Genomic DNA, 17,140 nt, shown 5'->3' with positions numbered 1-17,140 from the left:
AGCAGGCACGGAGAGAGTGGTTCAAGGGGGCGGCAGGGGTGTGTCACGGAGGGCTTTGTTGGTCGGGTCAGGAGTTTAGGTGTAATGAGCAGCCATTCCGGGTTTTAAAGAGGAATAAGATAGCATCTGATCCACACTGAGTGAAGTTCTTCCTGGCTGCCAGTGGAGAGTGGAGAACAGGAGAGCAACAGTAGAGGAACGGTTTGCACATCACGCTTCATACTACTCTCCCCCTCCCTTAGCCTCTGCACGGCAGCCACGCTCATCTTGCAGTCCTTCGTGCACACCAAGCTCGTTCCCATCTCGGGGCCTCTGCCAGTCACTCTTGCCTGCGACGCTCTCCCTGGGGCACTTTGCATGGCCGGCTCCTTATCTTTCAGTTCTCCGCTCACAAGTGACCTCAGACGCCTTCCCTGAGCACCCCCCGACCCCGCTCCCCTGCTTAGTCACTTGTTCTCTAGTTCCCTGTTTTAAGTTTCTCCATAGCAGTTACTGCTAACTGAACTTCATATTCACCTGTTTGCTTTTTTATTGTCTTTCTGCTTTCATGACAGTGTCAAGTTCATGCGAGCAAGAACCTCATCTGTGTTTCCCTCAGGGCCTGGAACAGTGCCTGGGAGAGACAGAGTAGATGCTCAGTAAACGTCTGATGAAGGGAGGGAGGGAGTCAGGAAGGATGATAGAAAGGGACAGACTGTCTTTTTGGCACTTGTAGGGTCTGCAGCCTCTTCAACCAGGGTGACTCAGCTTTTCTTTTTATGTGGGCGTATCAAAAATCAGTAAGGCTTTATTTAATGAAAGGTTTCCACTGTGTAAAACAAGAGAAAGAGAACAGAAAACCACTCACTGTTCTAGTGGAAAGAGCTTAAAGACCTGATACTCAAGGGCCTGGCCCCTTGGCCCAGCTTTTCACGGATGTGTTTTTGTCTTTGTTGAACAACTTTATTTTCTGTGTCCTTAAGGTTGTCTTTTTTCCCCCTTGAAGGATTTACCTTTTATTTTTTTTCAAATTGAGGTAAAATTCAAATAATATAAAACTAACCATTTTAAAGTGTCAGTTTAAACTAACCATTCAGTGTCAAGCTGTCTTTTGTAAAGTGCAGACATAGTTCTCTCCTGCCTTCTTCCCAGGGATGTTGTATCTCATAAATGGGCACTTTGAACTTTTTAGGAGAAGCAAAAAAAGAAAAAAAAATTCTATAAAGTAGTTCATAGTAGAGAATTATTTTCACAGTTTCAGACTTGCCTTCTGTGCAGGTTACTAAAGTGTAGCCCAGAATCTAGGATACATCACCCATTTTCACCAGGAAACAGCATCAGGTTGTCTTGTAGTTTGTTTTCCCGATTTTGACACCAGGTGTGGTAACTGCTGGCTATTCCTCCTTACAGAGAAGAGATAATTAAGGGTATAAGTGTTACCCAGCTGGGTTCTTGGACTCTTTAATCAATAGAAATTGATAAGAGGCCAGATGAGAAATTCAGGCAAGGCTTTATTGGGACTCGTGCTGTAGCACATGGGAGCGAAAACAAATAACAGGTGCCCTTGCTCTCTCTCTGAGGTGGGGGGCGGGCAAGCTGATGCCTTAAATGGGGTGAGGGTAGGGACAGACCCTGGGTCGGGCCAGAGGGGTGGCTTGGGTGGTTGGCCCCACCCCCTTGGTGGTGCTGTGTGCAGGGTGCATGCTCAGTACCCTGCTTTGCTCCTGACACCTCGGAAGTGGCAGTTGGGTTTTTGGTCTTTTTGTATCTTGTTCATAATTTGCCCCAATGGGGCATGCACGCAGCTGTTTTTAGTCCCTTATAGTTTCTTTGTATTCTGTTGCTCTAGGAGACGTTTGTCCAGGTGAAAGCACTGCAACAAAGGGTCCCAGGTCCCAGCCTGTCTCCTAAGTATAAGACATGGGCTGGGGAACTGCTGAAGTATTAAGGATGTGGGTAGGGGAAGAGGGAATCCTTGATACATCTCTCCACACTTGTGAGCCTCCATTGTTCACAGTCTCTCCAGTTGGCTCCATGGAGGCATAGACTGGTTCACTTCAAATTAAGCAATGTCAGCAATTCTTACTAACTTTATGTCCACAGAGCTGCCTGGAGTTTCAAATTGGGGGACCAAGAGCTAGAGTTTTCTGTGGCATCTTGGTGAGTTAGGCGGGAAGGTGAGACTACCCTAGCCCCCTGTGTCTCATATGACATCTTCCTTTTTCCGTCCCATCCCAACCATCTACACCATTGACCATGTTGGCAGAGCAGTCTTTTGGGTGGGAGTCTGATTCTCAAGTCCCTAGTAGACAAATTGCCGCCTCTTTTCTTGCTACTTGGCTTTTAAAAAAATCATATTTTCCTCTTATTTGACGTATCAAGGTCCTAGATGCCTAATTTAGTCTTCTAAAATTGAACTGTGTCTAATTATCTGTTCTTTATAAAACCCAATTAATGTTATTTGGCAATTTTGTTTAAAACACCCTTTTTCCTGTGTACTGCCACAGCTACTGGGAAAAACTGATAACATGGGTGATATTTCTAATGATATTGCAAACCCCTATGAACATTCCATAATCTAGAGTTAATCATTGGCAATGACGGGACTTCCCTGGTAGTCCAGTGGTAAAGAATCCACCTTCCAATGCAGGGGATGCGGGTTCCATCCATGGTTAGGGAACTAAGATCCCACATGCTGCGGGGCAACTAAGCCCACACACCACAACTACTGAGCCCACACACCTTAACTAGAGAGCCCGCGTGCCACAAACTACAGAGCCCATGTGCCCTGGAGCCTTCGCGCCACAACTAGAGAGAAGCCCGTGTGCCGCAACTAAGACCTGATGCAGCCAAAAATAAATAATAAATAAACCTTAAAAAAAAAAAAAATCATTGGCAATGACACCAGTGTTAATTGCTTCTAAATACCATTTGCTTGCATTGGGATGGCTATTTCTGCTGGAGATTAGGAGCTGTTTTACTTATTAATGGATTAGGTTCCAGAAGGTTGTTCCGAACCCAATTCTGATGAGTCCAAAGTAGACAGTATGAGCCTCCAATATGTACACATTTTTGGGTGAAAACAGGAAACGCCAGTGACATTGGATTTCTTCTTTGTTCCTTCTCTTCAAACTCTCTGTGATTTACTTTTTATCCTTAAGAATTGTTCCTGCTGTCAATCTGTCCCACGTGGCATGTACCACATTTGTCCTTTTCTTGACGCTTTCACTTTTAAAATGATCTCTGGGTTTTTTTTCAATCCTAATGATACATCTTTTCTTACTAGAACTCTTAACATTCTCATTGGGTTTGTACTTAACAGTCATGATGGGGTGATTAATATTCTAAAACGCCTTAAAATCAAGCATTTACGCACTGTAAACTAAAGAACATAGAGGAGTTAGACTAAAATGACTATTAGCACCATCTGTTGGAGGGGGCAAAGCTCATGCAGAGGTGCTTCTGGATCATTTATTATATGTTAATGAGTCTAGCACATCATTTTAAACCCTCACTCTTATCCTTTTCTCTATAAATTTCAGTATGCCCAGGGTTGCACAAATAACTTGAGAAGTCGAAATTTAAACAGAGCTACAGTGTATTAGTCATACCCTGGTATTTGGAATTTGTGGACACACATGTGGTATGAGAGACTCAAGTCATAACAGGTCTTATCAGCATTGTGGGCAGGTGCTGGGGGGGAAGGTATATAGGATTGAAGGTGACGAGACCAGTTAATAATGGGGTATTTCTTGTATCCAGGAGAAATTTGGTGATGTCCTGAACAGGGCAGGGGAATTGGAGAAGAGAGGTTGATACTTGGGGATCAATTAGATGCAGGAGATCTAGGAGCTCAAGGAGACGTGCACATTTTTTTTTTTTTTTTTTTAAAGAATTTCACTCATTTATTTATTTATTTGGCTGTGTTGGGTCTTCGTTTCTGTGCGAGGTCTTTCTCTAGTTGCGGCAAGTGGGGGCCACTCTTCATCGCGGTGCGCGGGCCTCTCACTATCGCGGCCTCTCTTGTTGCGGAGCACAGGCTCCAGACGCGCAGGCTCAGTAGTCGTGGCACACGGGCTTAGTTGCTCCGCGGCATGTGGGATCTTCCCAGACCAGGGCTCGAACCCGTGTCCCCTGCACTGGCAGGCAGATTCTCAACCACTGCGCCACTAGGGAAGCCCACGTGCACATTTTTGACTAGTGAGACAGAATGGATGACTATGCCACCAACCACCAAAAAAAAAGAACCAAGGGGAAAAATCAGATTGAAAGTGGGTAGGAGGGAGGTGGCAGTTTTATTGACTTCGCAGTGCCATGAAGAGTAAATAGAAGGGGCAGACATGGAGACAGCAAGTGTAGAAGTTTGAAAATGAAAAACAAGGTGGGGCGTGGGATTGAGGGAGAGGAGAATGGACATGGGAAAGATATATAGGGTAAGGAAGGAGCCAATATAGAGGAACAGATTGAACATACAGGAGAGAGGTACTAATTGATGGAGCAGGACCCCAGAGGAGACTGTAGGGATGGAACTGAGGACAGGGCAGCTGTCCTTCCTCACAGTCTGGGAAAAAGAAAAAATGGGGCAGATGCCAAGTAACTTTCTAGGTGGACCCACAGAACGTGTGGGCTTCACTGCTCATTTCTTCGTGTTCTCAGTGAAAGTGGAGGTCAATATCATGCCCAGAGTGAGAGGGCTGCTTCCTAGAGATCAAAGCATTTCTTCCAAGTGTCCAATCCTGACCATCAAGAGCTCTCTCCCTTGCCTCATCCCTGCAAAGCTCTCCCGATTTACTCATTATATTTGCATTATAACCTAGCTTCCCAGCTATTGCTTCCCACTCAGAAAAGAAAGTAGAAAAAGGGAAAGAGAAGAAGAGGGGTTGGGCTTTGAGTGTTTTGAAGAAGTTGTGAAGGGGAATAGCAGAGACCAGAAAGAGAATGAATGAGCATTCAATAGTGGGGGGCCCAGTTGGTGATCAGGAATTTGTAGTGCTCCAAGCCACCATTTTGCAGCTTTCTCCAGATGTGTGTGTACACGAGATGTGGGGTCAATATGGAATAGAGCTAAATCACTGCTGTAGAACTTCTGTGATGATGGAAATGTTCTCGGTCAATGCTGCCCAATATGGTAGCCACTAGCCACTTGGGGCTGAGTACAAACATACCTCAGAGATGTTGTGGGAACAGACCACCACAATAAAGTATCACAATAAATAAAGCAAGTCACATGAATTTTTGGTTTCCCAGTACATATAAAAGTCATGTTTACACTATGCTGTGGTCTATTAAGTGTGCAATTGCATTATATTTTTTAAAAACAACGTACGTACCTTAATTTAAAAATACTTTATTGCTAAAAGATGCTAAACAGCATCTGAGCCTTCAGTGAGTCATAGTAGTAACTGATGACAGATCACCAAAGCAAATATAATAATAATGAAAAAGTTTGAAATATTACAAGAATTACCACAACGTGACACAGAGACATGAAGTAAGCAAATGCTGTTGGAAAAATGGAGCTGATAGACTTGCTTAATGCAAGGTTGCCGCAAACCTTCAATCTAAAAAAAAAAAAAAGCCACAGAATCTTTGAAGTTCAGTAAAGCCAAGTACAATAAAATGAGGTATCCCTGTACTTAAGCGTGCCTATTGCAGTTGAAGAACTGAATTTTTCATTTAATTGAGTTTGAATTGAATTTAAGTAGCCACATGTGGCTAGTGGCTACCATTCTGGGCAGCACAGGTGTAGAGCAGGGGTTTGTAGAGTTCGTGTGGGGAAGACTCAATGGCGGGTGGGGGGTTGGACAGCTTTCCCATTAGCACCTTCAGCTCAGTTCCCAGCAGAGGCAGATGTTGGACAGTGAGTGGGCTAGCAAGCAGGAAAAAATGGAGGGGCAAGAATTTCCTGTGTTAATCTTAAAGAAAAAAAATCGTTGTCCAAATTTATTTTTAAGGCGAGAACGTCAGTATTCTGTGTGTAGTAGTGAAGATTCTCCTGGCTCTTGTGAAATCCTGTATTTCTCTATGGGTAGTCCTGATCAGCTCATGGTGCACAAAGGGAAATGTATTGGTGAGTAAACTAGCTAAACTCATTTAAATTATTCTAATGACGAAAGTTAATCATGAAGGAATGGGGTAGAATAGATGCCGCGTCGTCTAGACCAGCGCAGTCCAAGGAAGACTCTTTAAGCTGATAGTCATTCTACCTTCTGTTCCTAATGTTTAATGAGAAGGAGAAGTCACTCAGGTTTCCCCTTCTGTAAAATGGAAATAAAAACCCAGGCTCTTGGCAATATTGTTAGCAGAAAGGTAATTTAAAATTTGCCGTCGTTAGAATTAGCCAAGCTTTTCAAAACCAAAATGGTTGAAATATTATGAATCAGTAGAATTTTGCATCTTGTGCATCTGTTGCTGATAAAATATGTGTAACAAAATGAGTTCTAATGCCTATGATCTTTAATGGTCAAGTCTCATTTTCTTAATTTGCTGTCCACCTGCTTAGCGTTTTCCTGCTTGGCATACTGTACTAGACCAGGAAAACCACTTTATTTTCTATGTGTTTTATTTAGCAGTTTAGCCATCTTATTTAGCAGGTGGCTATATGGAGTGAATCTCATTCAGCAATTTGCTATTTGAATTGTTTATATTAAAATCAAGTTTTCAGTATCTACTTCCTTTGCCCTAAATCTACATGATCTTTTATCAGTCATACAGATACAGCCACTAATTGGTGTAGGGATCACTTGCATATGGTGAATTTGACAATTAAGTTCAACTTTCAATCCCATGAGTATTCTTACCAGAGCTAACAGGTAGCTAAATTACCTATATCAAGTTTGCTTTCTTTTGTTATCTTTTCCCTTCCTCTTTGAGGAGGTATAAATAAACAGGGGAGTTGCCGGGGAGAGGGCAGCAGGTGGAGGGAGAAGAAATCAAGCATCTGAAGAGTCTGTGATCTGGACACTCAACCTGGGCTGACTGAGGCAGCCTGGACCATGCAGGATTCTGCACATACGCAGAGCCTGCCCTGTTCAGACATAGCAACTGTTTGGGCAGGTTTAAGACCTTGATAGAGATGCTTGGCTTTGGTCCTGAGACTGTCCTTGACTCTGAGGCATTTCCGACTCATGAATTGGCAACATAAAACTCACTACTTTTACTAATAATCTGGGGAAATCAGGAAGGCAAATTAATCCAACTGCTCATTACCTTACCTTTGTCTCCTAGTCTCACTGGTACTCATTAGACAGATTCACCTTACTTAATACCCTCATTAGGAGACACATTTGCAGCCTGAACTTTTTTTTTATAAAACCACCAAGTAAATTATTTATTTTGTTTTCTCAGGACAGGTCTAGTTTTTAAAATATGTCCTAATTTTCTAAGAAATGTTTTTGTAAAAGATCAATGAATTAACATTTGCTTTAAAGCTGTTGGAACTAGAGGGAATCAAGAACTTCCCTAGATATTATTCCTTATATATTAAAGCATTATAGAGGCTTCTGTATAAATGATCATTGTTAGCACATAGTAGAGTATCAGTCTGAGCTCTTTTGGTAACATTTTCCTTCAGCCTCACTGCAGTGTGTTCTTTTGTCCCTTTTATTATCCCCATCACACAAAAGTGACAAAAGGAGGGTGGCAATGATAGAACTATAATACAAAATAAAAACCCAACCAGCAATTATGAAATACCCACTTAGTCCCAGTTGGGGAGATAAATATTGCAAGACATTGTGCCATATAATTCACGAATTTAATTAGGCTTTATGTAAATCACATCACATTCCGTCCCATAAACGTTTACTATCATGTGTCTCCAGCGTGTGCTGCATAGATCCAACATTCCACAGGTTGCTTCCTTTGATTGACACATTTTCAAACATTAGGGTTTTTTTTTTCCCCTTGGCTAAGAATGTCAGGAGTTATGACTAGCATAACAGATCATTTAAAATAAAATCTCTTAAATGGTCAGCATTTCTATGAAGTAAAACTGCTTCTCTAGGTGAGTTAGTTCAGCTACATTTCTCCGAAGTATTTTTGCCAAGACCACTTTGTCTTATGTATACAGGTTACTTCACTTTTCATTATGAAGATAATGTAGCATCATGGAGAACTATCAATATTATTTGTATAGTAAGAGAAAAAGAATACGAGAAAAAGAAAAGAATATCAGTGGTTCTCAATTGGGGCGATTTTGTTCCCTAGGGGACATTAGGTGACATCTAGAGATATTTTTGATGATTAAGACTAGGGTAAGGGGTGCTACTGGCATCTTGTGGATAGAGGCCAGGGATACTGCTGAACATCTTACAGTACACAAGACAGCCCCCTTCAACAAAGGATTATCTGGTCCCAAATGTCAATAGTGTCAAGGGTGAGAAACCCTGTTATATATGCTACGATTTGGTAAATTAGGAAAAAAAATGGGTAGAGGGAGCTAGAAGAGAAGTAAAACAAAATGGTGATATTGTGGGTGATATTTTTCTCCACTTCCAATTTTTTGGTGATTTTCTATTATAGTCTTTAATAAAAATTTAGATTTTTGTAAGAAAAGTTTTGGTGTTACAAAAATTTAGCTCTCCCAGGTATAGGTCGAAACCATATGCCTATCACTAAATGAATGTGTCTCTCTCATGCGCTTCAAATGTAAACTGTCACGACTGGTTCCTTCCCTTGAAGCCATTGGCCAGTTTGTATTTACTGAGCATATTCACATTTTGTGTTTAGAAAATCATTGATGTATTCAAATTTCCAAGTTACTAAAACCTGTTCTCACTGTGTACACTAATCTGCATTGATGGAGTGTTCCTAGTTCCAAACTCCTTCTATTACATTAGTTGGTATTTAGCTGTGTGAGGGTTACTCTACCACACCAGTAGGCACGGTCATCAGAGGTGGACTGGTTATGAAAGTAACAGTGTGAATAACGGCCAGTAGAAGAAAACATTAGTCCGATACTAAGACCTCACTGTTGAATCTTGTCCCTTTGTAAAATTTAATATTTTAGAGTTCAGAGTATATTGTTAAATACAAAAAATTGGTTACAAAAGAGCATGTATTACATGAAATCACATTTTTCATAGTTAGTACATGGTATCCATTGTTGAACGAATGATTGTCTATTCCCTCTTTTTTTTTTTTAATGCCCACAGAAAATGTACCAGTGAGATTTAATTATATTTTCTTTCAATGTGCAGGCAGTGATGAGCAGCTTGGAAAATTAGTTTACAATGCTTTGGAAACAGCCACTGGCAGCTTTGTCTTGTTGTATGAGTGGGTTCTTCAATGGCAGAAAAAAATGGGTCCATTCCTTACCAGTCAAGAAAAAGAGAAGATTGATAAGTGCAAAAAGCAGGTAGGCATCCAAGATGGCTCACTGAGCAAAAGGACTAATCTCAAGCTTAAGGCGATGACAAAACAAAATAGCTCTGCATTTGATTGGCCACCAAAGATGACCCAAAATGCTATGAGATCTGTTTAACCAGAGGGGATGGTGGAAGACCATAGGTTTTCTCAGCCCCTGCTGCCTCTTTCAGAACTTTCACAACACGGTCAAAACTTTTGCAGCTGCTTCTCAACCTCCTTTCTCAGCCCTTATTATTCCATTAATAGCTGTCTCTCCAACTGGGATTAAAGAGTACTTCATAACTGTGCTATTTGCAATCATTTGCATTTTCTCAGTTTTTTGAAATGCTGCTTCACAACTGAATTTTCGGGGACTGGAGAATTTTATAGTTCTTTATAATACTGAGCTTAAGGAGAACATTTAATATTGCATATTGCAGTGTTACATAATAAACAAAGGTTATAAAACAGTAGGTAAAGCGTTGTGTTTGGAAATGTATGTGTATTTATGACCCAAAAAAAAAAAAACTGGAAGTAAAGACACTGCAATCTTAACAGTTGTCTTTGGGTAGTGACCATATAGATAAATTGTGGGGTTTTTCTTTTGTATTAGTACTTATTAAAGTTTTGACAGTGAATCTTTATAATCAGGAAAACTTATTTTTAAATTAATGTTTCTTTTTTCTGGTGGGCGTATCACAAAAGAAGTTGCTTTTGAAACTTGTCCATCTTTATGAACTTGTAGGTTGACCATGTGGTTTAGGAGATGACTCAGTTCAGGGCATATTCCTTCTCCTCTCCTTTGAAAGTACATTTTCTATTAAATATTTCACTTTTAAAGTGAAACATTAGTTAATGCCTACCAACCCAGTTATCATCTTACTGGTTTTTTCCATACCAGATTCAAGGGGCAGAAACGGAATTCAACTCACTGGTAAAATTGAGCCATCCAAACATAGTACGCTACTTTGCAATGAATCTCAAAGAGCAAGACGATTCCATTGTGGTGGACATTTTAGTGGAGCACACTAATGGGGTCTCCCTCTTGGCCCACCTAAGCCACTCGGGCCCCATCCCCGGGCATCAGCTTCGCAGGTACGCGACTCAGCTCTTGTCAGGCCTTGATTATTTGCACAGCAATTCCGTGGTGCACAAGGTTCTGAGTGCATCGAATGTCTTAGTGGACGCAGAGGGCACCATCAAGATTACGGACTACAGCATTTCTAAGCGCCTAGCAGACATTTGCAAGGAGGACGTGTTTGAGCAAACCCGGGTTCGTTTTAGTGACAGTGCCCTACCTTATAAAACGGGGAAGAAAGGGGATGTTTGGCGTTTTGGCCTTCTGCTGCTCTCCCTCAGCCAAGGACAAGAGTGTGAAGAGTACCCCGTGACCATCCCTAGTGACTTACCAGCTGACTTTCAAGATTTTCTAAAGAAGTGAGTATCATTGGGATTTCTCTCTAATTGCACTTTACTCCTATACTTTTGGTTGTGCTTGAATGTGCTAAATATCTAAGTCATGTGTATAAGCTGAAGGGTGAAGAACAGGATTAGAGTTAATTCTTTGTTCTCCCAATCCTTTTCCACCCACATATGTTCTGTTTTCTCACTTATATTTATCATTCCCGTAACTCCTACATTCTTCTAAATTCACCTGGGCTCTTAATAATAGATTTTCAAACTACTTTTTGGGGACTGCCTGTTATACCCTAGGAAGTCAGTAGGGATTGCTAGGAGGAGAAATGCCCCAGGTATTCCAAATGGAATACCTCTCTGTCCACCTTTGCTGCTGGTTCCTAAGGGGTCAAAGACAAGGCCTCCCATTTAGAAAACAGCTTAAGGGGCATTAATGTGAGCAGTAGGGAGCGGCTGTAAATGAAGATGAAGCTTCGCTTGCTCGCCCTCTGTTCATCTCCTGCTGTGCAGCCCAGTTCCTAACAGGCCACGGATGGGTACCGGGGGTTAGGGACCCCTGGCTTGTGGGATCTTAGTTCCCCAACCAGGGATTGAACCCGGGCTCTCAGCAGTAGAAGTGCGGAGTCCTAACCAATGGACTGCCAGGGAATTCCCTGATTTCATTCTTCAAAATGTCACCTTTAGCTTTCTGCCCTTCCTCATTGGTCAAGAATAACTTAGTAAAGGTTAGCAGTAGCATTATGTATTTTCACAAACAACACTGCAAACTTTAAGTAGAACCTATCTCTTCACATTTAACAGTAAAAGGAAGGACTCAGTAGGTAAAACTTTCCTAGTTTTCCTCTTAGAGAATAGCTCTGTGCTGTCAGGTTTTTTTTTAATTTATTTATTTTATTATTTATTTATTCATTTATTTTTGGCTGCGTTGGGTCTTTGTTGCTGCGCACGGGCTTTTCTCTGGTTGCGGCGAGTGGGGGCTACTCTTCGTTGCGGTGCGCAGGCTTCTCATTGCGGTGGCTTCTCTTGTTGTGGAGCACGGGCTCTAGGCACGCGGGCTTCAGTAGTTGTGGCACGTGGGCTCAGTAGTTGTGCCACATGGGCTTAGTTGCTCCACGGCATGTGGGACCTTCCTGGACCAGGGCTTGAACCTGTGTCCCCTGCATTGACAGGCGGATTCTTAACCACTGTGCCACCAGGGAAGCCTGCTCTGTCAGTTTTGAACTTGAGATCAGCACTATTTTTTATTCTGTTAATAATATGGTTGCCTTTAGATTGATTCGCATATTTCTCTCTTCATAGAGTGGTTTGATAGACTGTGCTTGGTTTAGAAGCAGCTGTACAGTATTGTTTTACTACCTTTGCTGTCCAGCCCCAGTTAACAAAGGAAAAAAAAATCATTCCCAGACAAGTATAGCAGCATTTCATTTGTAGTTATATTTTTACTTATTGGTGAACATCCTTTGGAGAAAGGTTTGTTTCACATCAGTCTCTGTGATGGAAAAGAGCCCAGACTCGGAGCCAAACAGCTGGGTTCATATCCCACCTTTATCCCTTCTGGCGAGTGACTTAAACTCCCTACCCTGAGTTTCCTCCTCTGAAAAATGGAGATAACAGCAAAGTTGTCTCTTGTTATGTTAATGGGGTGGCTTTGGAAAGTACCTAAGGGCGGGGCTGGTTGCCAAGAGAACCAACCACATGATTTAGGGGTTTGGAACTGTCAGTCCCACCCCCAGCCTCTGTGGAGAGGGGAGGGGCTGGAGATTGAATGATCACCAGTGGCCAGTGAGTTAATCAATCATGCCTTTGTAGTGAAGCCTCCATTAAAAGCCAAAAAGGCATAGCACAGGGAGATCAGCTCGGTGGTTTGTGACCACCTAGAGGGGTGTGATAGGGAGGGTGGGAGGGAGACGCAAGAGGGAGGAGATATGGGGATATATGTATATGTATAGCTGATTCACTTTGTTATAAAGCAGAAACTAACACACCATTGTAAAGCAATTATACTCCAATAAAGATGTTAAAATAAATAAATAAAAATTAATTTTCAATTTAGGGGAAAATACAGTATCTTATACAAATGCTTTTATTGCAGTCTTGCCCTCTCCAAGTATGAAATTAGGAGTGCTTTACTTTTTAGTGCTGTGACATGAAAAAATTAAATGTTACCCTTTATGATAGTTGCTGTCACCAATTTATAGGTGTAGATTTAAGTCCATAATTCACAGTGATGGTTGATTGTTTTAAATACTTTTTTATAATTAGGGTCAGGTGCTACTTGGGTCATTGTTACGAAAGCCAACCAGCTTATTAGATTAGTTAGAACAGTGATTCTCAGACTTTCTTGTGTATTGAAACCACCTGGAGAGCTTGTTAAAGCACAGATTACTGCAAAAAACCCCAGAGTTGCTGATTTACTAGGACTGGGGTGGAGAATTTGTATTTCTAACAAATTCTCAGGTGATAACTGATGCTGCTGGTCTGCGACCCCACTTTGAAAAACACTGGGTTAAAGGTATGGCTTGTTTTCATTCATTAAACAAATTGTTTGTTAGAAGATTAAACAGAAAGTTAGTAGGCTCAAGGAATGATAATTAAAAGAAACTAGGTGATAAAATGTGGGGCTTTTAAAAGGTTGTTCTTAATTGTTACCAATGTACTTCAAACTGTGATGAACAGGCTTCATCTAAAGTTTATCATATTGGGCCCCAGCCCTGCATCAGCTATCTGATTTGCTTTTCCTTTGGGAACTTTTATTTATGACTGTTCCCCAGAAATGCTTAGCTTAGCATGGCAATTCATTAAGCTGTTAGTGGGAGTGAAAATTCATGACCTACTTGTGCTATCTTATCCTAGACTTTAAAAAATATTGTTCCAAAAAAAATAAAAAAATAAAAAAAAAAATATATTGTTCCATGAGCATCAGTCTTCTTGCCTCTAGAGACTGTACTTTTTTTTTTTTAATTCCCCCACTTATATGCAGCCTGGTGCTCAGCATGTAAATCCTGCAAGCATGTTTATTAAATTAAATTCACTTATGAGCACATTTTGGCCCATAGTAACATGAATTCTCTAATGTGTATTTTTTAAAAATAAACCCATAGTTAAAAGCCTTGGATTAATTAGTTTAGCATTTATTTTGTGCATCACTGAGATTCTTTTTTCCTCTCACTGAGGTGTGTCTGCTTAGATGACAAGGAAAGATGGAGTCCTCAGCAGTTGTTAAAACACAGCTTTATAAATCCTCAGCCAAAAATACCTTTACTGGAGCAAAGTCCCGAAGGTGAGTCTGTTACTGCTCTTTTCTGATAGCCTATTTAACGTAAATTATTTTGAAGGTATACATAAACCTAAGACTGGAAAGGACTGCATGGGTCATTTATTTTATCTGTTTTATGCTAAGCTATACATAAATCCATTCATTCAGTGTGTCCTGTCTACGTGGAGGTGTTTTGCCATCCTGGTTTTTCCCGCCTCTTCTGATGGAGTGTCTGGTGGTGGAGCCTCTTAGTGTGGGGTAACCCGGCTCATCATGTCACCCTTATTACTGCCTTGGAACTAGATTTCCCTGCTGTTACTCAAGTAGCAGATGCAGGAGCCTCAACAGAGACTGGGATGATCAAGAGACCTGGGTTTGGCTTCTGGCTCTGTCGTTCGATCATTTGTTTACTCTCAGTTACCCCTACCTGTAAACTTGGGCTAACTGTATATTTCTACCTACTTTAAGGAGGACAAGGTGAGGAAAGTATTAAAGGGTCTGCCAGGTAAAAGGTACTTTTTAAAACTCCTTGGTTGGGGCCCTTTCCTTCCGTGCTTGCATTGTCGTTGGATGTTGCAGCTCTTCCTCTGTTTTTAAAGCCTCAGTTGCCTCTTACCTTTTGTTTTATCTCAGATTCTGGAGGACAAGATTACGTGGAGACTGTTATTCCTAGCAACCAGCTACCCAGTGCTGCATTCTTCAGTGAGACCCAGAGACAGTTTTCCCGCTACTTCATTGAGTTTGAAGAATTACAGCTTCTCGGCAAAGGAGCTTTTGGAGCTGTCATCAAGGTGCGATAGAGTTGTCCCCAGTCCCTTTTAAAGCTCTTTCCCTGTTCCATTTCTGCATACTTAAGGACTTCTATTTTGAGAGTAGGGAAGGAAGTGAATATGACCATTTGAAACAATAATCATCTTCCCCTTCGTGGAGTTAAAGGCTTTATTTAAAGTTACACTAGACACATTGAGAACACATCATTGCTCTTCCTTTGCTTGATGTAGTGCGTTAACGTGAAAACCACATGATTATAACTGCACTTCAAGTTGAGTCAAGACCTCTGCATGAAGAACGTTTTTGTGTGCTTTGGTTTAGAAAGAAAATTGTTCTCTTTTTCTCCCATTTGCTTTTAGAGTTGCTGTAGCTAAGAGGGTTACAGGGTTAGAATTGAGATGGAATTCAAACGGGAAATGGCCCCAGATGGTCTTGATGGCTTTTATTTTCCAGCTATTACTGAGATGGAAAACTAGTGATGCGTTATTTTGTTGTTGTTTGTTTCTTTGTAAGGATTTTTTTTAAACTTTTTTTTTTAACATCTTTATTGGAGTATAATTGCTTTACAATGGTGTGTTAGTTTCTGCTTTATAACAGAGTGAATCAGTTATACATATACATATATCCCCATATCTCTTCCCTCTTGCATCTCCCTCCCTCCCACTCTCTCTATCCCACCCCTCTAGGTGGTCACAAAGCACCGAGCTGATCTCCCTGTGCTATGCGGCTGCTTCCCACTAGCTATCTATTTTACATTTGGTAGTGTATATATGTCCATGCCACTCTCTCACTTTGTCCCATCTTACCCTTCCCCCTCCCCATATCCTCAAGTCCGTTCTCTAGTAGGTCTGCGTCTTTATTCCCATCTTGCCCCTAGGTTCTTTATGACCATTTTTTTTTTTGTTTTTTAGATTCCATGTATATGTGTTAGCATACGGTATTTGTTTTTATCTTTCTGACTTACTTCACTCTGTATGACAGACTCTAGGTCCACCACCTCACTACAAATAACTCAATTTCATTTCTTTTTATGGCTGAGTAATATTCCATTTATATATGTGCCACATCTTCTTTATCCATTCATCTGTTGATGGGCACTTAGGTTGCTTCCATGTCCTGGCTATTGTAAATAGAGCTGCAGTGAACATTGTGGTACATGACTCTTTTTGAATTATAGTTTTCTCAGGGTATATGCCCAGTAGTGGGATTGCTGGGTCATATGGTAGTTCTATTTTTAGTTTTTTAAGGAACCTCCATACTGTTCTCCATAGTGGCTGTATCAATTTACATTCCCACCAACAGTGCAAGAGGGTTCCCTTTTCTCCACACCCTCTCCAGCATTTATTGTTTGTAGATTTTTTGATGATGGCCATTCTGACCGGTGTGAGATGATATCTCATTGTAGTTTTGATTTGCATTTCTCTAATGATTAATGATGTTGAGCATTCTTTCATGTGTTTGTTGGCAATCTGTATATCTTCTTTGGAGAAATGTCTATTTAGGTCTTCTGCCCATTTTTGGATTGGGTTGTTTGTTTTTTTGACATTGAGCTGCATGAACTGCTTGTAAATTTTGGAGATTAATCCTTTGTCAGTTGCTTCATTTGCAAATATTTTCTCCCATTCTGAGGGTTGTCTTTTCGTCTTGTTTATGGTTTCCTTTGTTGTGCAAAAGCTTTTAAGTTTCATTAGGTCCCATTTGTTTATTTGTGTTTTTATTTCCATTTCTCTAGGAGGTGGGTCAAAAAGGATCTTGCTGTGATTTATGTCATAGAGTGTTCTGCCTATGTTTTCCTCTAAGAGTTTGATAGTGTCTGACCTTACATTTAGGTCTTTAATCCATTTTGAGTTTATTTTTGTGTATGCGGTTAGGGAGTGTTCTAATTTCATTCTTTTACATGTAGCTGTCCATTTTTCCCAGCACCACTTATTGAAGAGGCTGTCTTTTCTCCACTGTATATTCTTGCCTCCTTTATCAAAGATAAGGCGACCATATGTGCGTGGGTTTATCTCTGAGCTTTCTATCCTGTTCCATTGATCTATATTTCTGTTTTTGTGCCAGTACCATACTGTCTTGATTACTGTAGCTTTGTAGTATAGTCTGAAGTCCAGGAGCCTGATTCCTCCAGCTCCGTTTTTCTTTCTCAAGATTGCTTTGGCTATTCGGGGTCTTTTGTGTTTCCATACAAATTGTGAAATTTTTTGTTCTAGTTCTGTGAAAATGCCAGTGGTACTTTGATAGGGATTGCATTGAATCTGTAGATTGCTTTGGGTAGTATAGTCATTTTCACACTGTTGATTCTTCCAATCCAAGAACATGGTATATCTCTCCATCTTTTTGTATCATCTTTAATTTCTTTCATCAATGTCT

General features: G+C 40.9%; 1 protein-coding gene across 2 annotated transcripts in view; it reads left to right on the top strand.

Moving 5' to 3' along the window:
• The window catches only part of EIF2AK4 (eukaryotic translation initiation factor 2 alpha kinase 4), a 107,013-nt gene that overhangs the window by 30,433 nt on the left and 59,440 nt on the right, over positions 1-17,140 (top strand). For both annotated transcript variants that reach the window (XM_061180527.1, XM_061180528.1), the window contains exons 7-11: positions 5,934-6,049; positions 9,180-9,337; positions 10,229-10,764; positions 13,917-14,023; positions 14,633-14,790. In XM_061180527.1, coding sequence (XP_061036510.1) covers positions 5,934-6,049; positions 9,180-9,337; positions 10,229-10,764; positions 13,917-14,023; positions 14,633-14,790 — 1,075 coding nt within the window. The remainder of the gene's footprint in view (positions 1-5,933; positions 6,050-9,179; positions 9,338-10,228; positions 10,765-13,916; positions 14,024-14,632; positions 14,791-17,140) is intronic.

This window comes from Eubalaena glacialis, chromosome 2 (genome assembly GCF_028564815.1).
Source record: "Eubalaena glacialis isolate mEubGla1 chromosome 2, mEubGla1.1.hap2.+ XY, whole genome shotgun sequence".
Classification (NCBI taxonomy): domain Eukaryota; kingdom Metazoa; phylum Chordata; class Mammalia; order Artiodactyla; family Balaenidae; genus Eubalaena; species Eubalaena glacialis.
The sequence above is the reverse complement of the archived record's forward strand: the minus strand, read 5'-3'. Positions and strand labels throughout refer to the sequence as shown.